Source organism: Citrus clementina, unplaced genomic scaffold, assembly GCF_000493195.1.
Source record: "Citrus clementina cultivar Clemenules unplaced genomic scaffold, Citrus_clementina_v1.0 scaffold_6, whole genome shotgun sequence".
NCBI lineage: Eukaryota > Viridiplantae > Streptophyta > Magnoliopsida > Sapindales > Rutaceae > Citrus > Citrus x clementina.
The window spans coordinates 19,344,887-19,370,276 of NW_006262139.1; the positions used below are offsets into that span (position 1 = coordinate 19,344,887).

The 25,390-nt window shown below is 36.4% G+C and overlaps 2 protein-coding genes across 3 annotated transcripts; both read right to left on the reverse strand.

Moving 5' to 3' along the window:
- Window positions 1-15: 15 nt before the first annotated feature.
- LOC18039154 (probable splicing factor 3B subunit 3) lies at window positions 16-19,344 on the reverse strand. Of its 2 annotated transcripts, XM_024181500.1 has the most exons (15): window positions 18,883-19,344; window positions 18,475-18,609; window positions 18,249-18,328; window positions 18,052-18,135; window positions 17,550-17,637; window positions 17,238-17,398; window positions 15,079-17,083; window positions 4,714-5,024; window positions 4,159-4,474; window positions 3,903-4,058; window positions 3,595-3,736; window positions 2,336-2,412; window positions 1,812-1,942; window positions 1,081-1,189; window positions 16-710 (listed from the first exon to the last, which is right to left on the reverse strand). In XM_024181500.1, the coding sequence occupies exons 1-15, from the start codon at window positions 19,069-19,071 to the stop codon at window positions 510-512; spliced, it is 4,185 nt and encodes a 1,394-aa protein (XP_024037268.1). In that variant the 5' UTR covers window positions 19,072-19,344; the 3' UTR covers window positions 16-509. The 2 variants fall into 2 exon arrangements, with proteins under 2 accessions (XP_024037268.1, XP_006429953.2); XM_006429890.2 differs by lacking the exon at window positions 18,883-19,344 and having other exon boundaries at window positions 18,052-18,139; window positions 18,475-18,857.
- A 1,491-nt stretch (window positions 19,345-20,835) lies between these two features.
- LOC18039918 (mediator of RNA polymerase II transcription subunit 7a) lies at window positions 20,836-24,397 on the reverse strand. The gene is made up of 5 exons (XM_006429892.2): window positions 24,108-24,397; window positions 23,954-24,023; window positions 22,244-22,410; window positions 22,076-22,149; window positions 20,836-21,191 (listed from the first exon to the last, which is right to left on the reverse strand). The coding sequence occupies exons 1-5, from the start codon at window positions 24,240-24,242 to the stop codon at window positions 21,131-21,133; spliced, it is 507 nt and encodes a 168-aa protein (XP_006429955.1). The 5' UTR covers window positions 24,243-24,397; the 3' UTR covers window positions 20,836-21,130.
- Between the last annotated feature and the right edge of the window lie 993 nt (window positions 24,398-25,390).

Here is a 25,390-nt window from a genome sequence, read left to right on the forward strand (position 1 = left end):
AATAATACATGAGAATTTCAAGAATGAATTGATCTTTTATTTTGTAAGAAAGAATATCACAAGCACATTTGCAAAGTAATGATTGAAAAGTTATTTCAGTTACGGTAACTAAAATCTTTCCCGGGCAAATTCTTGCCATATGCTGTACTTCTTTCTACCTATAATGCTACTACGCAATACAAGGCCTGTACTAATAATGTACACGGGGAAAACAGTAAATTTACTTGGTAATTCACGACTTTCTTATGCAGCTGTCATGACTCTCTGTGTGTAGCAGGAAGAACAAGGTTTCATTAGTATGATTGTCAGCTGCAAGGTAATGGCAATTATAATCTTGCAACCAAATCCGTATGTCAACCACGAGCAGCTGGTACAGTGCTTGTGATTCACTGCTCAGGCAAATGTGGCTCGACAGAATACCATCCTTTCTTTTCAGCATGTCTAGCCCAATGCCTCCGCAGAGAAAAACTCAGTTTCCCAAGCTCATGAAAAAGTAATTGGGGATCCAACTAATTTAGGGCATAGTGAACACGCTCAAGGAGTTGCACCACCTGATTAACAGGGATAGGCGAAGAAGGCGGCAGTTTTGAACTTGCTTTAATTGTATCAAACGAGCCAAGTGTGAATGACAACACAGCCTCTTGTTGTGTACTTGTAAGCTCCAAGAACTGCGACAGCATGTCTCCATCAAGAATCTTGGGAACCCCAACCTGCAGCCACAAACAAGTTCAAATGAATCATAACAGAAGCAGCGAGCAGGCGCAAGTACAGAACAACCTGCTCCATGGAATTAAAGCTGTTGTTTCCTAATATTTTAAGCCGATATATTACCTAAAATTTTTATTTTGAATTCCACGTGAACGGAAAATTTTACAAAGAAAGAGCAGATAGAATGAACCAAAATGCAGTGACTACAATGGTTCATAATGACAAGAATCTCTTTGCAAGAAACATGCCAACTCCTATTGAAACAGGACTGGATGGTACATGAATGGCACAACAATGTTTCTGGCCTGAGGTTCAAACTTAATGCACGCTAGCAATTCCAAAAACAATATTAGCAAGGTTTTACTTTCTTACCGGGTTTTCACGACTACGAAACTCGCTGTGGTCGTTTCCAAGCAAAGGTGCAGTTAAAGGATGGATAGCAAGCCTAGCTTGAACCGCTTCTAAGAGTTCATATTCTTCACTGCAAATATGTGATGGTTATAAGTACTCTAAACAGGCATCCTAGTTCAACTCAAAAATAATAACAAGGCATAGCACCTTCACAGTATATGCTTAATCTACAATTCAACTCAGCTCAAATAAAAACATCAACCGGATTAATTAGGGTTGGCGAGCTTGTTAAAAATCACCCAAAATGAAATGAGCCCCTCTAAGAGTACACATTCTTTCATCTTATTAAGTTTGTAACCACACCATGACCATACAAACCTGTCTTTATAATACTATCAGGTCATAAAGAACAGAAATAAGTTGTAAAAATATATGGCAGTGGATGAAGCAGGCAAACTCAATAAAAGAAAATTGTTGGAAGGGAAGTACTCCTATATATAAAAGTTTATGACCACATAATTAATATTCAATTAGAAACATTCTATCAAGTCTCTAGATCGACATAGATCCTCACCATTAGCCTGTCTAGTGCAAAGAACTATTTCTTATCCACGTCTTACAGATTTACTGTGCTATCATTTCTGGATATATGAAGAAATACTACATGTACTGCTGCCAGTGTCATCATCCGATACATAGGAGATCCATCTAGCATATTCCTATAATGCCACATTTGCTAAAATAAAACATACCTTGATATAGGAATGAATATCACTATGCTCCCTAACAACGTGCTGGCTATAATAGTTGTTTGTGAAGACTCAAAACTTGCAAGACAGTCCCCCAAGGCATCATCAGCTGGGAGTTTGTATATAAATGACCCCTAAAAAGGAAAAAAAAAATAGAAGACGAGACAAAAATATCAATATTATTTGAGACTAGGTAAAAGAAGAAGCTACAAGAGGCCGCAACTAACAATGAACACTAGTTGTCAGAAAAGCCTCTCAAACTAGAATCTCAACAAAGCAAAAGATAAATACTAATAGTTCAAGTAACCTATCAAAAGATACATCAGAGGACATAGTTGTCCAATTTTGACCAACCTGCCAAGAGAGAGGGGGGAGGGGTGGGAGAACAATATACCATTACCAACAGGACTGAAAGAAATTTACTATTACTACTATACGATTATGTATGAACTAAAGAAATTTACAACTGCTACTTAGTGATTGTGTAAGAAGTTCTTCCATTCACAATTGGATTCTGTAGGATTTACCTTCCTGATGCTCACGGCTATCTCACCCATATGATAAGCACAATTCAGCGTTAAGTTGCATTCTGGACTTGCATTATCTGGCACATTGAGAAATAACATAATTTAAGAACACTAACAGAACCATCTGCCATCTAAAGCAAATAAGCAACAGTAGGATAACAATAACTACAAGATGAAATATAAATTCCATCCAGAGCAAATAATCATACCAGTGGCATGAAATAAATGAAAAGATGAATTTGGGAGAGACAGCTTTGTTTCACTTTTAATTCTGGATCAGTTATTCATTAGCTTTGTCCATTAATAAGGCTCACTAGAAACTCTATTCAAATAATCTTTGCATTGGTCACCAATATTTCCAAATTGCCTCAAAATTAGCATTCACGCAACCAAATGAAATTAACACCATTGGTAAAGTTGAAAGCTGGCATAGACATGAATGGTCTCATTAATTTGCAATTCTGGAATTGGAAAAAGATTTTAAACTATCCTGATATATAAAATCTTCTAGACTCAGAAAGGTCAAGTAGCATGTACTATGGTGTCATCACTAAAAGAAACGACAATGTCACAGACCATTATGGTTACTGAGACAAGCAAGCGGGCATGTGCATGTTAAATCTGTAAGCTCAGAAACCCATTGACTTCGGTCATGTTGGTGTTTCTCTGGATTCATGTCATGATTTTAACTCCAATATCTTAGTACACAGTTGATGAAGGGTAGGAAAGTTTCAAAATCCTTTTAATTCTGACAATACCCAAGATAGGAAAAATAGGCTTAATTCTTGTCGATTCACACAGAACACCAAAGAAAAGCAACACAGAAGTTGAACAAAGCCAAGAACCTGATTAGGTAAGACAGCCCTCGGCCTTTTCAATGCCAGCCTTGAAAAGGCCCGTATTTACACAAGTTGATGAGATAAAGGCAGCATAAAAGATAAGAAATGACTAAGTCCTAAGAACTGGTAATAGATGTAAAATAAACAAATCAAAGGTATCCTGAGAGAAATTCAATGCCTAATTGGTAGAAATAGGAAATTTATTACTGTGCTGCCTCAATCACATTGATGCTCATCTTCTTCATTCCCAGTAATTAAAAGTTATATGCTTAGTCTAGGGTAATAACAGCAAATCAGAGGATTTAACACAGCAATCAAGTGAATTTTACAATGAAATTAGCATTTCAAAATAATACATAGCATTTCAAAATAATATTAGAGGTGCTGTAAATTACAGATGAGGCTTAATTTAGGATTTACCTTCCAGCCGATCTGAACAAGAGAGGACAGCAATGCTCCCCTTACGGTCTGAAACAACAGCTGTGTCAACATCCATTAGAACACAATCAGCCACTAACCTCTGTGAAGGATCACAATATATCTGCTCCAGTTTCCTGGCATCCTAGCACAAAAGAAAGCATGCCGAAAATTTCAGAATCAATATCACTAGCTGCCAGTCGCAAACCACTTTCTTTTAAGGAAAATGGGAAAACCAATGTAGACGTCACCTAAACAAATTCAAAAGGAAAGAGCTGACATGCGCAACACATTCTACTATTTTAACGTACCTCATGATAAGAATAGAAAAGAATGCCATCACGGCAATCTCCAACAGCAATTCTAGTAAAATGAGCAGTCAGCAACATGATCATAAAACGTGTCCTTCCTACAGCAAACCTCCTAACCCTCTGGGGATTATCATTTGGAAATCCACATACATAAAACTGAAACATGAAGATTTTTTTTTTCTTTTGTAAGCAACAGCCCTGGGTAACTGAGTTCATTCTGGCAGCTTGAAAGCATATATAGGAAAGAACCACTTACAGCATTACCAGCAGATGCCAAGAAGTAACGATCAAGATATGGACATATTGCGAGCACCATCCCTGGCCATGTTGTTGAGTAGGCCAACCGCAGCTGCCATGTTTCAGTCTCTTCAAGCTTAATTCCATCACAACTAGCATCATCAGGGCTACTGCAAAGACTACTGCTTGACAGTTGTTCTGTTGCATATCCAACAATTTCACGGAATGGTGAAGTTCGTTGAGAAGATGACCCTGCCTTAGAACAAAATGTCATTGAACCACAGTCTGAATTTTGCATGTGTTCAATACAGAGGACAATCAGACGGCCCTTGGTACTGTCGAAAAGAAATGCACCATTTAGACAACACGTTCATGGAATTTCACGGGAAATATATACAGTGTTTAAAACATCTTAAGCTTAGATTTCATCTGCAGGTTGTCACGTGGATCCAAGCACAGATCCATGAGGCTTTTGTCAGAGTTCTTTAATTGATAGAATAATATATATATATATATTTTTTTTTTTTTTTGCCCCTCGGAATGTAAAATCAAGACTTCTACAAGAAACAATTACCTTTCAGCTTCACCACTGGGCATAATGGCAGGACCAGAAGACAGGCTAGTTCCAACCACCAAAACCTGTTCATGTCCAACCCTCACCAACTCCATGGACTTCCCTGTTTCTCCAAGTTCAAGCTTAAAAGATGACAGCACTGACCCACTAAGGGGATCAACACAACATATATCAGATGAACATGTATCATTATTCAGTTCTGTTCTCATCACAATCAATAACCTGCTTTCACTATGATAAAGGACCTTCTTTGGAGTGCCTCCAAGATGAAATTTCCGCACATTAAGCCTCTTATTGTGCACCATCTCCACCTAAAGATAGAGTAATTGAAGATCATGTATGTCAACCTTGAAAACAGACTAGTATTGAAACATCCAGTTGAGAAACATTGCAAAATGACAACCTCGTAAGCAGAATAATATTAAGAGATCCAATACAGAAACATTACACAATTGCACTTGAAACAAATATATCATAAAATAGAAATCAATCCCTAATATAAAACAAACTCGTTACCAATTTAAAAGTTCTTTACTTTTTCATAGTTAATCAATTTCAAAACACAACGGATACCAGAAAATGATAAGCATCAGAGAGATAACAACAAAAAATTTGGTTGAGGATGCATGACGCCCTAACATACATGGAAACAAGAAATGTATTACCAACTTGATAACAGAATTATTATAGTACTTGGGAATTTTGCAGCATCAAATCTCATGCGACTAAAGCATTTCCTTGTCAATGTCCTATGAACCTAACACGCAAACAGGAAAGTGACAATCGGTTTAATTATTTAGAATATTTGTTTGCTCTTGCAATCTTTCCTTAATTTCTTGCCAAGCAACTCAACCCACTATTTGAACCATGAACTTTTTTTATTTCAGTATACAATCTACCTGATAGAACATCCATTAATGACGACGATTTCATCCCTAATCACTTAAGCAAGAGAGTGCCATGGATCTTTCTTTTTTCTTTTCCTCCTCAAGATGTATAGTACCTAAAGAAGAGGAAAGGGAATTACAGAATTGAATTTATTCTCTGCACCTTTTCTTAGTATACATGATACCTATATAAATAGTTAAAATACTATGCACACAGAAGGAAACCAAATAATTACATATTATACTTTCCTATTCTCTAGTGTACACTACATCTATCATATCACATCTACAGCTGCCATATCCCTAATAATATGCTCATGATCCTGACTGAATAATCTCTCAGATTTCCAACACTCCCCCTCAAGCTGGCTGGAATATATCTTCCATGGTCAGCTTGCTAATTAAGTAATTGAACTGCCCTTTGTACAGACACTTTGTGAGAACATCTGCAATTTGCTCTGCAGTGGGTATATAAGACATGCAGATCACACCTTCTTCAATCTTCTCTTTGATAAAGTGCTTGTCAACTTCCACGTGTTTAGTCCTATCGTGAAGAACCGGATTATGAGCGATTGCAATTGCTGCCTTGTTATCACAGTGCACTTTCATTGGTAAACTACTTTGAATTTTTAAGTCTTCTAGTAACCTCTTAATCCACAACACTTCACAAATTCCATGAGCAACTGACCTGAATTCAGCCTCAGCACTACTTCTTGCCACTACATTCTGTTTTTTACTTCTCCAAGTAACCAAATTCCCACCAACAAACGTATAGTAACCAGAGGTGGATTTTCGATCAATAATGCTCCTAGCCCAGTCTGCATCCGTGTAGACTTCCACCTGAAGATGTCCCTGTTTTTTAAACAATAGACCTTTACCAGGAGTTCCTTTTAGATATCTTAGGATTCCGAACGCAGCTTCAAAGTGTTCTTGTCCGGGTGAATGCATGAATTGGCTCACTCTACTCACTGCAAATGCTATATCAGGTCGCGTATGGGATAAATAGATCAGCCTTCCAACAAGTCTTTGAAACTGTTCTATGTTCCCTACTTTCTCAGCTTTAACATGTTGGAGCTTCAAAATGGGATCTGTTGGGGTCTCAGCTGCTCTACATCCAAGCAAACCTGTCTCACTAAGTAAGTCAATAGTATATTTGCGTTGAGTAACAAATATACCCTCCTTGGACCTTGCAATCTCCATGCCAAGAAAATATTTCAAAGCTCCAAGGTCCTTTATCTCGAAATCCTTAGCAAGTTCCTTCTTTAATTTCTCCAGCTCGCATCTATCGTCACCTGTTAAGATTTTGTCATCCACATAAACAATCAAGATAGCTACTTTTCCTTCCCTCGAATGTTTATAAAACATAGTATGGTCTGCTTGACTTTGACAGTAGCCATGGCCTTTTACGACTTTCCCAAAACGTTCAAACCATGCCCTTGGAGATTGTTTAAGGCCGTACAGAGACTTTTTTAGTTTGCAAACTTTTCCTTCAAATTTCTTCTCAAAACCTAGAGGGAGGCTCATATACACTTCTTCTTCAAGATCTCCATTCAAGAAAGCATTTTTTACATCTAATTGATGTCAGGGCCAATCGTAATTTACAGCTAATGATAAAAGTACCCGGATAGAATTCATCTCGGCAACAAGAGCAAATGTTTCTTGATAGTCAATCCTAAGGGTTTGCGTAAACCCTTTTGCTACAAGCCTTGCCTTGTTCCTCTCAACACTGCCATCAGCTTTACATTTTATATTAAACACCCATTTGCACCCTACAGTTTTTTTGTTCTTCGGTAGGTTCACCAACTCCCAAGCACCATTCTTTTCCAAAGCATTCATCTCTTCCATAACTGCTAACTTCCAACTCGGTTCATCAAGGGCTTCCTTGATAGTTCTTGGAACAAACAGGTCAGACACATTAGAAATAATTGCTCTATAACTATTGGACAATCTATCATAGGATAAATATTTTGCAATGGGATGTTGGGTACACTTTCGAACTCCTTTCCTAATGGCTATAGGAATATCATGATCTTTTGGTTCAATAATTGAAGGGGATAAAGATGAAGGAAGAACAGAAACAAGATTAGGATTAGAAGGAACAGGACTAAGATAGAAACTACCTGAATCACTTGGACCTTTTTCCAGAGATTCCAATTGACTTTGTGGTAAAATGGTTGGTTGGTCTTTATTCCTCTGCCCAGTCCTCTTTCGAGTATAAACCAAATACTCAGGTTCAGGAATATTTTTGTTCTTCTGTAGTGTTTCTCCCCCTATTTGTGAATCAACTATGTTTGGTAAAGTTTGGCTAGGATTTTGATCAGCCTGTTGTTGTGTCTGTTTTTCAACATCTAGAGAAGGAGATAAGAGAATAAGTTTTGGTAGCGGATCCAAAGTTGTCTCCCAAAAATTTTATTCCTTTCCCTCTATCTCCCCCTGAAGACAATTTTTGGAAAAATAACACTGATTTTCTAGAAAAGAGACATCCATGCTTACATACATTTTTTGTGTTTGAGGATTATAACACTTGTATCCTCTTTTTGGTGCATAACCAATAAAAACACACTTTTCAGCTCTTGGATCAAGCTTGGATCGAATTTGCTAGGTATATGAACATAGACAGTGCAACCAAAAATTTTTAATGGCAAATCTAAATTAATTCTGCATGTAGGAAATGTTTTTTTGAAATAATCTAATGGAGTAACATATTGTAAAACACGAGTAGGCATTTTGTTTATTAAATAAGATGCTATCAAAATTGCATCTCCCCACAAATATTTTGGAATATGCATCGAAAACATTATGGCTCGAGCCACTTCAAGTAAATGCTTGTTTTTTCTTTCGGCAATGCAATTTTGTTGAGGAGTATCACGACAGGTAGATTGATGTAAAATGCCTTTTTCTTAAAAAAACAATTCCCTAGATGTTCATTGAAATACTCTTTCCCATTATCAGAACGAAACAAACACATTTTTTATTGAAATTGGTTTTCGACCATTTTGTAAAAAACTTGAAACATATTTTTTAATTCAGATTTGTCATTCATTAAATACACCCAGCAAAGTCGTGTGTGATAATCTATGAAAGTAATAAACCATTTTTTTCCAGTCCTAGTAGTGATCCTAGAGGGACCCCACACATCACTATGAATCAAATAGAATGGTTTGCAGGCACGGTATAGTTTTGTCAAATAAGTAGCTCTATGGCTTTTAGATAAATAGCAACTGTCACAATGAAGAGAATAACAATCCAAGTATTGAAACAATTCAGGAAATAAGTGTTTTAAATAAGGAAAACTAGGATGTCCTAGCCTAAGATGCCAAAGCATTATTTTTTCACAAGCATATATTGACCACACACTACCACCATAGCCTTGAGCAGTTTTATTCTCGAAAGGATTGCTAACAAAATAATAAAGACCATGGACCATTTTAGCACTGCCAATCATCTTCCCCGAGTTCCAATCTTGGAATTCACAATGAGAGTCAAGAAAGACAACACGACAGTTAGAGTCTTTAGAAATTCTACTGACAGATAACAAATTGCAAGCTAATTTTGGAACATGAGGGACAGATTGAAGAGTTATTTGATTAGAAATTTCTATTTGACCTTTTCCTACAATAGGTGAAAAACTACCATCAGCAATCCTTACTCTTTCATTTTTATAACAACGTGAATAATTACTGAACAAACTAGAAGAGGAAGTCATGTGATCAGATACTCCTGAATCAATGATCCAGGGAGCAGAATTTAGACTACAAGATAGAGAATTAAGGTTGCTACCTGTCTATGCAAGAGCACTACAAGGAGTACTAGATAAAGAGTTGGACTTTAGCAGTTTAAGAAGATGGTCCATCTGCTCCTTGCTGAATGGACTCTTTTAAACTTCATTTGCATAGGAGGTTGCTTGATTTGATTTGTCACTCGGCTTGTTCTTCTTCCAATTAGCAGGTTTCCCATGGATCTTCCAGCAGTTATCTCGAGTATGGCATGGTTTATGACAAAAATCACACAATATTCGAGGTTTTTCATTCTGCCTTTGGTGATTGAAAACCTTATTTGCAGTTGCATCTAATGCAACCACGACTGAATTTTCAACAGGGGCAGCAACCACTTCTTTCCGAGCATCACATTCCTGCGACTTTCCTCCCTTCTTACTTCCGCAAAGACCTCACCAATAGCGGGTAGAGGTTGGCGACCAAGAATCCTCCCCCTAACCTCATAAAAATCTACATTTAATCTAGCCAAGAATTTGTAAATACGATAATCTTCTACCATCTTTTTGTTGTGATTGTAGTCCGCTGTTGATTTCCATTCATAGTCATTAAACAAATCCAAATCTTGCCACAGCCTCTTCAGAGAATTGAAATACTTAGTGACGTTGTCCACTCCGTGGCGAAGTTCACCAAGCTTTATCGTCAATTCCTATATTTGGGACTGATTTCCCAAATATGAATACATCTGGTTTACATTATCCCAAAGTTCTTTGGCTGTTGGGTAACACATGTAATTGGAGCTGATATCTTCCTCCATGGATTTTACTAGCCATGTCATCAACATAGAGTTTTCAGCATCCCAAGTTGCGTAAGATGGGTCTTCTTTTGCCGGTTCCTTCTTATCTCCAATCAAAATATCCCATCTTTCCTCATCCCCGAAGATACATCCAGACAGATTGGGACTAACGCAGGAAATTATCACCATTCAGTTTGATATTAGTGATTTGGACAAGAGTGAGAATCGGAAGTAAGGACATGGGTTTCTGTGGTCGTCAATGGGGCAGTTATGAAAAGCGTAGATTGAAATGCATTTTCTGACATGGTGGAGCAACACTAGTTCCCCTTTCTTTATATATATATATGTCAGAGAATAAATCCCTACTCTGATACCATAAAGAAGAGGAAAGGGAATTACAGAATTGAATTTATTCTCAGCACCTTTTCTTAGTATACATGATACCTATATAAATAAGTAAAATACTATACACACAAAAAGAAACCAAATAATTACATATTATACTTTCCTATTCTATAGTGTACACTACATCTATCATATCACATCTACAGCTGCCGTATCCCTAATAATATGCTCATGATCCTGACTGAATAATCTCTCAGATTTCCAACAGTACCTATGTTTTGCAGGGGTTAGTTGCAAGGTCACACAAAGCTAAAGGAGCAAAATACACAAGCTAGGTTAGGGTCTCACCAAGTTTCCTATCCATTTAAATGGCAGGACTATGAGTGCACCTTAATGCAAGCCATTGAGTTAAACGCTATTTTCTTTTTTGACAAGAAACTATATGTTATATTAATGATGAAGAATCATTACAAGAAGTGGACCAGCTGTTCGCTGAGAAAGCAGAATAATGAAAACTTTTTTGTGCTATAAAAAATATGCCAATCCTCTACAATATTAGACCAACCCAGAACGCCTATCTCAAAACACTCTCCCAACTTAGATGAATGAAGAAAAAAGATGAATCTTGGAACTCCTTAGAAATTGAAGCCCAAAGTGAAGCTAGAAGACGGATTCTATCCTATAATTCTTCAATATTATCTGCATTTTTCCCTTCAAAAATAAGATTTCTTTCCTGCCATATTACCCAAAACAGAGCTGCCACAGCACATATCCAAAGAGTTTTGGCATTTTTTCCCTTACCAAAAGCATAGAAATTCTCCATAAGAATAGAGTGTCAAAAACCCAGAATGATCCGCAAAATGTTAGCCTCTTTGCACAACCTATTACACAAATTTGAGGCCACAAAACAATGAAGAAAAAGATGATTACAAGTTTCTGTGCTTATTCTGCACATCACACACCAAGCAGGAGTTTTTTTTTTTTTTTTTTTGCTTTTTTGCTAAGAAACAAAAGATTAAATAAAACTATAAGAAATATGTACAAGGATTAGGAGGACTACAAATCCACAAAATAAGGACGAGAAGTCCCAATATAAACAAAACACTTAGAAACTGCAAAGATAAAATATCCCAAAACCTAAAAACACTAGCTCACTAAGAGTGCATCCCTGTTAAGATATAAAAGCTTCCCAATTAAGCAAAATAAAAAAAAAAGGAGATAGACACATATTAGGGAACTTTCTTCGAATCAGTTCCCCAAAGTTTGATTTTCCTTGAGCCAAGGCCCACAAAAAGACTTCAATTTTGGGAGGAATCCTAGCCTTCCAAATCATTGAGTCAAACACTATGTTCAGTGTATAAATAGATCAGCTCCATGTTGAACTCATAGAGTGACAAGGGCTTGAACAAGTGAACAGTATTTGAACATATGAAGCAAATGACATTGCGAGTTACAACCTCAGGCTACATTCCTCAGAGAATAAAAAAAACAAGGAAAGAAAAAGAAAATTGAAGATTCGGCTGAGATATTTTGGGGATTTGTTAGCTGTTTATTTGTATGTAAATATAAATCAAGAAAGTAAGATATTAGGCTAGCTAGTGTAATTATTAATTCCTATGTTTATTCTGCGTATTCTCCTATAAGTGGGAAATTGTGTAAGTTATTTAATCGAGAGAGTAAAATATAGAATACTCTATTTCTGATCAGCTCTTCTAAGTTTATATTGTATCAGAGAGTAAAAATGATCTCCGGCATTTTCTATAAAGAAAATACTTTGATTACTATGTTTGATATTTCATCTGAGTCCATCTCTTTTTCTTCTACTACCCAGAAAAAAATTCTGAAACCCTAGCCTCCAACCATGAATTGCATCCTATCAAATCATCACTACTCGCTTGAATGGTAGTAACTTTCTGCACTGGTCTCAATCCGATCAGATGTATATCCGTGACGAGGGAATTTTGGCTACTTGACTAGAGATTTCACGGTACAAGACCCAACGAATTCGACGTATGTGATCTGGGATGCAAAAAATTTGATAGTAATGACTTAGTAAAATCCATAGATGAGGATATCAGTTCTAACTATTTGTGCCACGCAACGGCAAAGGAACTGTAGGCCAACGTTAATGAGATGTGCTCTGATCTAGGAAATGAATCTCAGGTTTATGAATTGAGCCGAATTGGCGAGATGCTATAGGGAGAAGACAATGTCACCAAGTGCTTCAATTCCTTAAAACTGTTGGGCCAGGATCTAGATCTATTAAGCAATTATGAACAGAAGTTTCCAGAGGATTGTAATCACCACAAGAAAATTGTGGAAAACAATTGCATCTACAAATTTCTTGCTAGTCTCAATATTAAGTTTGAAGAAGTGAGGGGGAGAATAATAGGCAAAAAACCTCTTCCCTTAATAAGAGAAGCTTTCTCTGAGGTTAAAAGAGAGGAGAGTCGCAAGAATGTAATGATTGGAAACAAAAATTCTAGTAGGTCAATAAAGAACTTAGCACTAGTCGCTTCTGATGCAAATGCCAGCAGGGCCATCACAAATCAAAGGAAGACTGATGAAAAACCTCGTGTATGGTGTGACTATTGTAACAAACCTTGTCATACTCAGGAAGCATGCTGGAAGATTCATAGTAAACCAACAAATTGGAAAAGCAACAAAATGGGTGACAAATCCAACCGTGGATTTCCATCAGCAGATGAAGTTGAGACAAGTCCCTTCAGCAAAGAGCAGATGGATCACTTTCTTAAACTGCTAAACTCCAATTCCTTATATGGTATTCCTAGTGATTCTCTTGCTCAAGCAGGTAGTGACTCTAATGCCTTATCCTATTGTTTAAAATCTACTCCTTAGATCATAGATTTTGGAGCCTATGATCACATGACCAGTTTTTCTGCCCTATTTTGTACTCATTCCCCTTGTTCTGGAAATGAAAAATTAGAATTGTCGATGGAAGTTTTTCACCTATTGCAAGAAAAGATTTGGTAAAATTATCCAAGAATATAAATCTTAAATCTGTTCTAAATGTTTCTAAAGTTGCCTGTAACCTCTTATCTGTGAGTAAATTGTCTAGAGACTCTAATTGTTGTATAACTTTCTTTAACTCTCATTGTGAATTTCGAGACCAGACTTCAGGGAGGATGATAGGCATTCTTTATTATTTTGATAACAACTTCTCCAGTAATAAAAAAGCTCAAGACTTTAGTAGTATTAATTCTCCTTCTGCTTGTGAACAAATAATACTTTGGCACCTTAGATTAAGACATCTTAGTTTTCCTTATCTAAGGCATTTATTTCCTTCTTCATTTAAAGGTTAGATTGCTCATCTTTTCAACGTGAAAGTTTGCATTTATCAAAGGGTCGTTGTACTACTTACTCATCAAGACCTTGTCATGCATCAAAACCATTTTACCTAGTTCACAATGATGCGTGGGGCCATTTTAAGATTTGGTGAAAAATGGTTTGTAACTTTTATAGATGATCATACTCGTTTGTGTTGGGTATATTCATTGAATAAAAAAACTTAAGTAGAAAACGTGTTCAAAGAATTTAATAAGATGGTGGAACACCAATTTTTAACCAAAATTAGTATTCTTCATAATGATAATGGTACAGAGTATTTTAGTGAGCACTTAGGGAATTTTTTTAGAGAAAAAGGCATTCATCACCAATCTACATGCATTGATACTCCACAACAAAATGGAATCGCCGAAAGAAAAAACAAACATTTACTTGAAGTAGCTCTTTATAATCTTTTCAATTCATGTTCTGAAATATCTTAGGGGTGAGGCTATTTTAACAGCATCCTATTTGGCTGAGATATTTTGGGGATTTCTTAGCTGTTTATTTGTATGTAACTAGACAACAGGAAAGTAAGATATTAAGCTAGCTGGTGTCATTATCAATTCCTATGTTTATTCTATGTATTCTTCTCTAAGTAGCAAACTATATAAGTTATTTAAGCAAGAAAGAGTAAAATACAAAAAACTCTATTTCTGATCTTCTCTTCTAAGTTTATAAAACAATGACAAAGTGGTCCAGTACACTTTTTGCATTAACAGAATTGTGAAGATAACAGATCAAAAACCTACCTAATTTCTTGAGAATAGATAAGATACCTAAGAAATTTCAATTCACTGTTCTAGTAAGCTATGCATGTTAAGTTGCTATCCCAACTGCACATATTATAGTTCTCAAATCCAACTATCCAGTGAAAGGCAACATGCAACATTTGCTAAGCTTATGCTGACCACCTTGAAACTAATGCTCAATGGGCACAAATCACCAGAATATCTAAAGAGAAAGAAAAGAATGATACCACAAGAATCTAACAACCCAAAAACTAAGACACAATGATATCAAATAAAGCAATGCACAAGAAGTAAGTGCATTGTTACAATCATTAAAGCATCATATTTAAGGGTTAACTTCTCTACAACATGTTCAAGATATTCCAAGGACCTTTTATTCTTCTATTTTTTATTTTTTTTTACTTTCCCCCCAGATTGTATAACATCCAGAAATAAAACTGTGATTATTAACAATGGAGAAAAAAAAATACCATAAAGAGAATAGAGAAACCATAAGAACTGATAACAACATAAATTGGGACTCTTACCAAATTTAGACTGTTCTCTGCAACAAATAAAATCCCTTTAGGGCATTCAACAGAACACACAGGAGTCGCATGTGTTGAAGGTTGAAATGAAATAGAAGTATAAGCCAGGCTGTGCCTTGCAGTTTGCAACAACCACGGCCTGTCACTGAGAGCAATCATGTCTGCGTCAAGCGAGTCACTCAGAGGAACAAGGAAAACAGGAGTGATGCCAATGTGACGGGTGGCAATCAATTGAAGATTAATCGGAAGCTCATCTTTGGACTCTTCAGTTAAATTAAAAGCAGACATTTCTGAACCAAAAGAACTAGTAGCCGCTATACCTGATCGAATATTCTCTGTACTTCTGAAAGTGGCACTAATAGGACTGTGAATGGGTACGACAGATGAAGGTATATTAGAGTCAGGAGGCCACTCAAACCGAAGGAGCATTCCATTCCTCAACCCCGCAAGAACATAAAACTGATCAGCCAACACAAGTCTCACATCTTGAGGAATGCAGCCACTAATAGCAGTTCCCATAGTATTTGTCAACACAATTGACCCAGAAGCAAGAACTCTCAACCCTTCCTTGGGTACAAATGAAAGAACTTCCACTGAAGGCCTATGTGTGCCAATAACAAAGGTATAACCAATGATAACTCCAGCTGGAAGTGTAGGCACACTGCTATTACTCACAAGACTGATGGGAGAACTTGATTTTCTTCGCTCAGGATGTTTTTGAGGTATGGAAATGCATGATAACTCACTCTGCAATCTCATATGTTGCATCTCATATATTTCATAATGACTCACTGAGAGTGATCTGACCCCAAGAATAAATAGGAAGCATGGATTAGAAGTAGAAACAATTATCATATTATGAGCAACTGCCCCCAAACTGATGCTTACGTGTTCTGGGAACCAAGATGTACAAACTGGATATGACAACGGGATACCCCCAGAATGGGCAACCATGGTTGGTATACAAAGCCTAACAGCATTTTGGTGAATCTGAACCAGCAAACCATCAGCGACAAGCCCACATGCCAAAGTACAGACATCAGGCCGGAAACCAACAGAATCAGTCACATCAGTAAAGTTTAGGCCTACTCTTAGCACCCTGGTCTCTTCAACAAATGATAGTACAAGAAAAGAATGATATGGATCAGATACTTTCATCCGAACTGTCCAAGTACCAGTAATCCCCTGATATATAGGGGCAGTTCTCAATAGTTTTTCTAAACTTATACCACTCCGAATAATCCTTAATGATCCCTCTGGTGCCACTCCACAGCATGCAAACATTTGATCACGTTTTTCATCATGGTAATCCACAACTGACATGTCTAATATCGGTGCAATGTTTTGAATGGGACTTGTGTATACTAATCTTCCATTTTCTTCTTTCAAGACCATTCCATCCCCCATTTCTACAAATGCAGACAGGAACCTCCCTTCAACCCACAAAATTGCCTTGCATGGTGGGCCTTTGTAAAGACATTCTGACAGATGAACTTTAAGGCCATCAGAACCAAAAGCAATTTCAATCATAAAAAACTCACCTGTATCTACACAAAACACCATCTTTGGAATCTTATCAGTTTCTGGTTCCCAACTCCACGAGCACACATGTTTGGAGGGCTCTTTTGCATTGCCACTGTCACTATCTATACACATGGGATCATAATCGCGTAGCTCCAATAAAGCACATGCTGCAACATTGAACAAACCTTCATCATCAACATCATGTACTCTACAAGACTCGTCAACAAAATTTTGTTCCTCTAGAGCAGGGGGTAAAAAGTTCAGGCTTGTTCTATAAACGCAAGAGGGATTGTGAGGATCTCTAAGATCCATTAATAATGCATCACCAATCCTGAACACAAAGGCAAATCCATAAGAACGTGGAACTTCAACAACACTATGTGCCAGTGGCCCAGCTTCAAAAAAACATGAAAGCACACTTATAGCATGTTCCCTAATATTCCATCCCACTAGCAGCAATTCGTTCAAGAGCGCCCCTCTCCTGCAGGACCAAATTTTAATATCTTAGCAGGAAACATCAACCAAAAAAAAAAAGAAAGAACGAGAGAACAACTTTCAACTCGTAGGCATCAAAAAAATGGAGAACATAAATAAAAATACCCTGAGTAGAAAATTAACATATAGAATAATCATACCTATTCAGAATAATGGCTAGTATGGGATTATGCTCCTTACTTGGTTGACGAGGATCGGTTGAAATAAAGCACATGCTCCATATTGTACCACTTATTCTGTTTTTTTGGGCAATTCTGGAAGCAGATGTGTCCACTTCACTTTCAGAAGGATAACATATTTTCTGAAATATTGACATACAAGGGTATCAGTAACTGTACAAAATAAGCCCCTTTGGCACTGCACACCAAATGCATTGACTGAAGAAAATGTTCCACAAAAGGAATATAATACGTACTCTAAAACATATGAGCAAATATTATCAACAATATCACCTTATCAATAATATCACTTCCAGAAGACATTGAGAGGGAAAACAAACCCAATCGATCTTCATATGCACTAACAGCAATGAAGCAGCCACTGAGAAAGCAAAACAGCACAGATTAGGAGAATTGGGAGGAATGTCTGATGCAAATTAAAACAAATGAAAGAGGTAAAAAACGTCAAGTTGCCACATTTTATTTAAACAGATATGTAGAAACTATTGATGCCCTTTCTTATTGGCAAAGGAATGAGCAAGCATCCCTTTTGCAATTACAAGAAATAGTTTGCATAGTGCTGTCCATCTAAAAGCTGTACTATAAAAGGGGAAGGGAGGAATAAAATAAAGCCTAGAGTCCAATTTTGGAAAGATAAGAGAAAATAAAAAGGGCAAGATAACCAAAATAAAGATTAGTTCACAGCCATGCACATATGACGCATAGCCTAAAGAACAGCCAGCCAAAAAAAAATTGAAAATATTTTTTTCCTATCCTAGTGTCAAAGGTGACTTGCCTGGAATCGACCGCCAGCATTCTTCCAAGTTGATGCCTTGAGTTTCCTGGATTTGAAAGATGAACCTGTGCCACCGGGAAAAACCTACCTCAAAAGACAAAAATGAATAATTTATCACCAAAGTAAGCATCCTCAACATTCAGTAAAACCATTCCTTATCCACAGACAAGCTATATTAAGCAAGAAAATTCAGAAACCTGTGCATTTCATTGCAAAAAGCGAGAAATGAGAGCTTCCCCGAATCAGAAATAACAACCAGAAGGTCTTTCCCCATCACCTACAGAAGGAAAAAGTGAATCAGGAAATAAAATGGTTACAGAAGGACCAGGTAAATGTCACTATCAAAGGATAATTGCCTTTCATAAAAGGTAATTTCTTTAATCAGTACAAAGATTTAGTTAAAACTAAGTTCTCTATAACTACCTGCGAATTCTGAGCATTGAACTTGTCGTTCCAAGGTACAACAGCAAGGTCCTTAATTGTGCCAAATACAGCCTGCTCACAAACTGATTGTACAATCCCATCTTCACCAATTATTACTAACTCTATTGACGTCTCCTAAAAAATGCCATCACCAAAATACTGTCAGACTAGTACATAATAGCAAGCGCTCAAGAATAAATAAATAAAAACCACAATGTCAAGTTGCATTTAAGTAAAAACATGCACGCAATGACAGGTTTCCATTTTCAGTTCTCCAACAATGAAGCTCCAGCAGCTGCTTGATTCTACTTTTAGTAACATTTCAAAGTGACAATTTTCAATCAACTTTCACCAGAACGCGATTAAGTTTCAATACACGCAATACGTGAGAAAACTGAAATCGAGGACCTTGCCGAATACGACGTCGTTGGAGGTCGGAGAGCGGAGATGCCCGTGGGCGACCTGAAGAACGACGCTTCCTTTAAGAACGCATTTGGCAAGGTAATGAATGTTCCGAGGAGGCGGCGCGGGGGCCGACGATGAAGACGGTGACGATCGCGACTTCGCCGTCGAGCACACTTCCTCCGAAACCGCCATCACTATTGATGCTTTCTTGTTATCGTGATGAAGAAGCTAGGGCTTATCGGTTTGTTCGTTCCTTTGTAGTATATCAAAGGAAATGGAAGCTTTTAGGGCACTGGATTATTCATGGCGAATTGAACTGAATGAACATCGTAGGTGAATCCAGTTGAGAGGGGGCGCTGCGTATGAGACTGCAACTCCTGTATTATTGCGAATGTCCTTTTCATTTCTTTGTTGTTATTAGTGATCAGTGAATAGAATGACGAATTTTAACCATTTCCGTAATTTATTATAAGTTTGGGGCTTGAAAAGACTCTGGCTTCTGACTTTCTGCTATTCTTCATGGGAAAGTCCTTTATGACTTATCCTAGGGGGTGACAATGACATGTTTCTAAAATGGATCCCTTGAGTTACGTGTAAGTTATAATTCCCTCGTACGAATAGTTAGTGAGCCCATACCGTTCATTATTTATGTAAGAGAATTGTAAGTAGGGATGGTAAATAACAGACTTAGGTTGGATTTTTTCAAGCCCATTTTTAGGCCCTTTGTTAGCTAAGTTTGCGGGCCTGAGCCGGGCTTTATTTATTTATTTTAAATTTTATAAATTTAAAATAAATTAATAATCAACAAATTATTACAATTATAGATAAATTAAAGAAAATAAATATTTCAAATTAAAATAATAAATAAAACAAATAAAAACTCATAACTTTAATTTTTTTTAATATTGAATTTTCTAATTCAAACGATCTCTTAATTAATTGACACAAAAGAGAGAATTTAGTATCATAATTTTAATTTTTTTGAATCATAATTGATTTATAAGTTAATAATTTAAGTTTTCTTTTTATTTTTAAATTACTTTTCAATTTTAATTATATTATTCTAATTTATAAAATTATTTTTTTAAAAAAAGTAGTGGGCTTGGGCTTTGTTCAGGCTTTTTTCTTAGGCCCTTGTCCAGGCCCTCATGGGTGAGGGCCGGGCCTAAGCCCGCGGGCCTGGGCTGGGCCCGGACGGGCTTGGACCGGCCCGGACTTTTTTACCACCCCTAGTTGTAAGTTACATCCATGTAACTTAGCATTAGCCTTCTAAAATTATTAGTAAAAATTTGTAGTTAATTTACTTGGTAAGGTTAGTTAAAGCTTAAAAATGGTACTGCAAATTTGTTGTAACGTTTAGGAATGCAAAATCTTGTGTAAACTGCTGATTTGCCATCAAAATATTGATTGATTGAATTTCACTTGTACTTAGATTCATTTATTATATTAAATTTTACATTTTATCTAACTAATAATGTATAAACAGCCAGTTTCCATTCTCACTAAGCATTCAATTCATAACTAGAAATTAATAATGTCGGGACTCCATAATATTTCACTACATTCATATGATAGAATTGATTGGAGTGAACCACTCGGGCTACTGCCCGAGTGGCCAGGGCTGTTGCCCTCCAAGTTGGAGGGCAGTAGTTCGAACCCCCACAAAAGCATTGTGGGGGTATTTCCTTCTTCAATTAATTTGAGTGAAGGTAGTCTTCTCCCTTACCCATGAGTGAGGAGTAGACATCCCTCGAATATTTGTGAGGGTTAAAATCTGGGCAGAGCTCCATTAGCATTGATGTCAGTTGGTCCCAGTAATAGTCTGATTTGTAAATATCAGTAATAGTCTCATGTATATGAGTTGTAATCTGAGCAATAATCTCATGTAATCAAAAAAAAAAAGAATTGATTGGAGTGAATATGCGAACAATCATAAGCAAAAATGTTATGAAAGGCTCAGGTTACAACTATATATAGTATTAAAGAACGATGATCTGGTCAAATTTATGTTTGATAATTAAACATGCTAACAATATTAGATAATATATCAGTACCATTCTTCCAAGACAAACTACTAATGCACAGAATGTAATTTTTCACAATTGAAGCTGCCTACAATATATGAAGACTCCCGGATTGCAAAACTGTACTTGTTATCAATATTCACTATCTCCAGACATTAGATAACAGAAACTTCTAGCAATCTTGGCAGTAGAATCTCCCGTCAGTATAGATACAGTTCTCAAATGCGCTACTGTCCCTCTAAGGTTCCAAGGGACTCCTTGAGACGTCGTTGTGCTTCTTCTCTCCGCCTGGAAAAGCAATGGAAACAACTTTCAGAGAAAAATTATGGAACATTTAAGTTCAAATAATTTTCAAATTCTATCAGCTGTTACAGTCCCTACACAAAGATCACTTCTGCCTTGTAATAGCTTCAGAATACCACTGCTTGTAATAATATCAACTCCATTTGCATGACACATAAAAAAGGAAGGAACTTATAATCATGGCACTGTGTTGTCATAACTGAGTTATTTGTGATAAATGATTAATGTGGTACATATTCAGCATAGACCACGATGCTCAATTGATCAGCCAGTTTGTGATGCTGACAATACATACTCACCATACAGCTCCTCAAATTTGATAATGATGCTACTCCCTTAACCCAAACTAAGCCAACATCAAAATTTTACCCAAATATGAATCAATTTTACACTATTTATGAGAATAGGTAAAGTTTTCAAGCACATCAAACATGGCCCAAAAGTTGTAACAAATATACCCTTTGAGACTATTATTTCAGAACGAGAAATTGCTGCAAAACCATTGCTCCTAGACACCAAATCTCAACCCAAGGGTTATGATGAAGGGAAGTGGTGGACCAATCAAGTGTTCGAATCCGACCCACACCAGGGTTGGGCAAGGATAGAGAAACAAGCCGGTAGACAAATATCATACACTAGTCGAAAGCACATTGTTATTTGTTTGGCATTAACCTATAACCTATCACACAGCATGTGAAATGAGATCATCAACAATTCACCGTTATCACAATAATAATAGGGCTATTCAAACCCTCAAATAATCCTACTGTAACTTGTATAAAAGGACTGAATCACACCTCTGAATTCTCAAAAAAGTTTCATTTTCAAGCAGCTTGTAAGTATTTCACTAAGGTTTGAATAAATCATACCTCTTTATATCCTCCACAGCTTGTTTACGGCGCTGTATCTGAAGTTCTAGGATATGTATTAATGTTGCTCTAGCCTGGAGTGCAAAAGATGCAACACACGGAATGTGAGCGGGTGGTTTCTCAAACATGAACCAAGAAAAAGATCTTGTTCACATAACAATATTCTACCTGATGAGGACGTAATGAATTGAGAAGATGATGCAAGTTCTTGAATATAAGAGATATGTCTTCCACTCTCCTGGCATATTGAGATGGTCTCTCAACAAGGACATCAGAAAGTTCCAATATGTGCAGCTGCAATTCTCTGTTCAGTGACCTCAGTTCTTTCTTGAAATCTACACAAAGTAGCAGTAAGAATTTCATTGCCAAAATCACTTTAGCAGCAAAAATATGATGCATGTATAAAAACTTGTGAATGCTTAATGTCCCTCTACAATCACTTTATAACACTTTGGTAAATATAAGTGAATAAGAAGAAGAATCTCCTGCCACCTTCCTAAACAATCACTTTCTAAAACTTATGAATGCTCAACGTCCCTAAACAATCACTTTATAATGCTTGGTAAAGATAAGTGAATAAGATTTGAAGACAACTAAGCAATGTGATCAAGGTGACAATCATAATAACTGCCTTGAGATATCCCATAAAACTTAGTACTACGGCAATCCCAATAAAACAAAAAGGGACTACTGGTTTCCTAACTCTTTGGATATGTATACCTGAACAGTTGTATATACATTCTCCAAAGAGTTGTTACCAATTCTTACAGACTACAGGATTGCAGCCATTTTCTAAAACCTTTTTAGGGACTTATCACCCCGCACAGGATATGTAAGTGAGCAGATACTTTCTCAGTGATGATGTCCTCATTTCTCAATCAAACTCTCAATTCATCGTTTGGACAAAACTCTATAAATGAAGCAGCACAATTACAACAGCATCAGTCGAACAAAGTCTGAACTCTTGCAATCTTTCCTCCAGAGAATATATTAAAAAGAATCCATTTATAGCCTTCCACTGACACTGATATTTAAATATTAAAGTCACAAACTAAAAGATCATACCCAGCACCCTACCTTGGAAAAGAAAAAAAAAATTTCCCCGCGTAAATAGGTTACAAGTTAGCATATGCCATGTGACAAATTTCAACTCCCAGTTCAAAATCCTGATTAGAGATAGAGAGTGTCAATAGGCAGATGACAGCCATGATGTCAAATGAAGGTAAAAGGTGCCTAATTTTGATAGCAAAAGTCCATCCTAACCAAGAACTGTACCCCAATCATGAACAAGAAGAAGAACTTGAAGCAAAACTTTGGTCCAAACAAATTACTTTCTGATATAAGAAGCGGATGAGGGGCTTCCCGAATGGATCAATCATCAGCTAACAAAATGATGGGAAGTGACTATCTATCATAAGAGCTCAGGCTACCACGACTAGAACAAATAGAATAAAAAATTCATGAGAAAGATCCATAGCCCTCAACAAGTAGCTCCTTTCCGTAACCTATCAAAGAATTGCAAGCCTAGGGCATCTTTGGGACTGAGGTGCTGCAGCTATTAATGCACAGCTGCTATGGAATAAATAACTAACTCTCTAGTATAAGCAGCGTGGTCATTGAAAAATAGGTACCAAATAAAAATGAGTGCTTTACCAAACACTTTAGCTCCTTTGGTTTCAAAATTGAGCAGAATCAAGACCATAAAAACATACCCTAATCAGTGATGACTGACATCAAATTGAATCGTGTTATCAAATAAATCTAATCCCAATTAGTTAATTATGAACAATACCCAGATTGGAGAACTAACTATTGTCAAACAATAGCAAAAATACTAACAAGAGAAAGCAAAATCAAAGCAGAGATCAATCAACATACCAATATTTGGTCCTTTTGGGTAAAGCTGACGCACTCCTTGCTCTTCTAAGCTCGGCAGCACGTCATCAGTCTACAAATAAAGAAAATTTACGAAAATTTGGACTTACAGCACTTTCGAACATTCTCAATTCGTGTAAGAAAAATGACATCTTACAGTGTAGTTTCCACCGAAGCAAATGTAGGTCCCTTCAATTGGCGGAGGAGGCTCCGGAGCCGATTTAGGGTTTTGAAGGTAATCTTTGTAGAGTCTGTAATAGGGAGGCGGTGGTGGATATGCAGCTGTCGCCATTGCTATCACTCTCCTCTAATCAAAACCTAAAACCCTAAAATAGCTCAAATTCAAGACAGTAGATCAAATTAATGGACAATTTTGGAACTTGGCAGTTACAAGTTTTGCTCTTTCTTTAATATTTTGATTGGTCGCCGAGAAAACGCCAGAAACGGAACGACAGTGCTTTCCACGGAATTTTATTAGGTAAAGTAAAATAACATCTGGTACTTTCATGTTATTAAAAACTACAAATAATGACACAGTTTGTCGTAATTTTCATATGGCCACCTCGAGATTTATTTCATAGGTCTTGTTAATATAACTTATATCAAATTAAAAAAATACTCTTCATCGCTTATTCTATATAATAGATTTTTTGCTCCATACTTGTTAATTTATTATATTTCTATATCATCAAATCAGTTGCATTATTGTCTCTATTGAAATTAGTATCGAAATGGTTGGTGATGCATTAATCTTAAACATGCTCTTATTTTATGTGTCTATATATTTTTAATTCATATCTACGGTTTGATGACAAGCTGACACATGATTCTGATCCAATGTATTTTGAACCTACTATGCTAACCGCGGTTAACTTTATTTTAAATTGAAAATTTGATTTTGTCATCTCCTTTGTATCAAGAATCTATTTCATAACCATTAGGCTTTTAATTTAGTAGAAGAACACTTTCTTTCACTCAAAAACCCGTGAAACTAATTATGAGAGTTTAAATTCCTTATATCATCTCCTTTATGAAATGTGAGTAGGTGTTTCATAATTAAGTGAAGACATTCTTCTCATTTACGAAATGTAAGTGCAGCAAGTGTCCTTCAAATATTAGTAAAGATAAAATATAGACAATATTATATAAGATTTAATATAAACCAATTTTAATAATTGTCTGATGGTAAATATCAGTAATAATCTTATATAATATCAGTTGTAATATGAGCAATGGTCTCATGTAATTCAAAAAAAAAATCTTTTTCATAGAAATGAAAAAAAAAATTGTCCTTATATTGGAAATAATCTTATGGTAAAATAAATCAAAACACAAACTACCTTATTTAAAAGATATCATACACATAACATAGTACAGTCAAATGACCAGAAAATTGACAAAATCTGATCATTTGACTGTATACGATACCCTAAGGTTTTA

Bases quoted from the DNA above. Each gene is read 5' to 3' on its own strand.
- LOC18039154 (XM_024181500.1), bottom strand. From the start codon at position 19,071: ATGGCGGTTTCGGAGGAAGTGTGCTCGACGGCGAAGTCGCGATCGTCA. The intron at 5,025-15,078 runs GTAAGAGTCCCA...CTCTATCTTTAG, and splicing joins CAGAGAACAGTCTAAATTTG to GTGGAGATGGTGCACAATAA. The intron at 711-1,080 runs GTAAGAAAGTAA...TTGTGGCTGCAG, and splicing joins TTCGTAGTCGTGAAAACCCG to GTTGGGGTTCCCAAGATTCT.
- LOC18039918 (XM_006429892.2), bottom strand. From the start codon at position 24,242: ATGGCGACAGCTGCATATCCACCACCGCCTCCCTATTACAGACTCTAC. The intron at 22,411-23,953 runs GTATGTTGATTG...TACTTTGTGTAG, and splicing joins CCCAAAAGGACCAAATATTG to ATTTCAAGAAAGAACTGAGG. The intron at 21,192-22,075 runs GTATGATTTATT...TTGCTTTTCCAG, and splicing joins GCTGTGGAGGATATAAAGAG to GCGGAGAGAAGAAGCACAAC.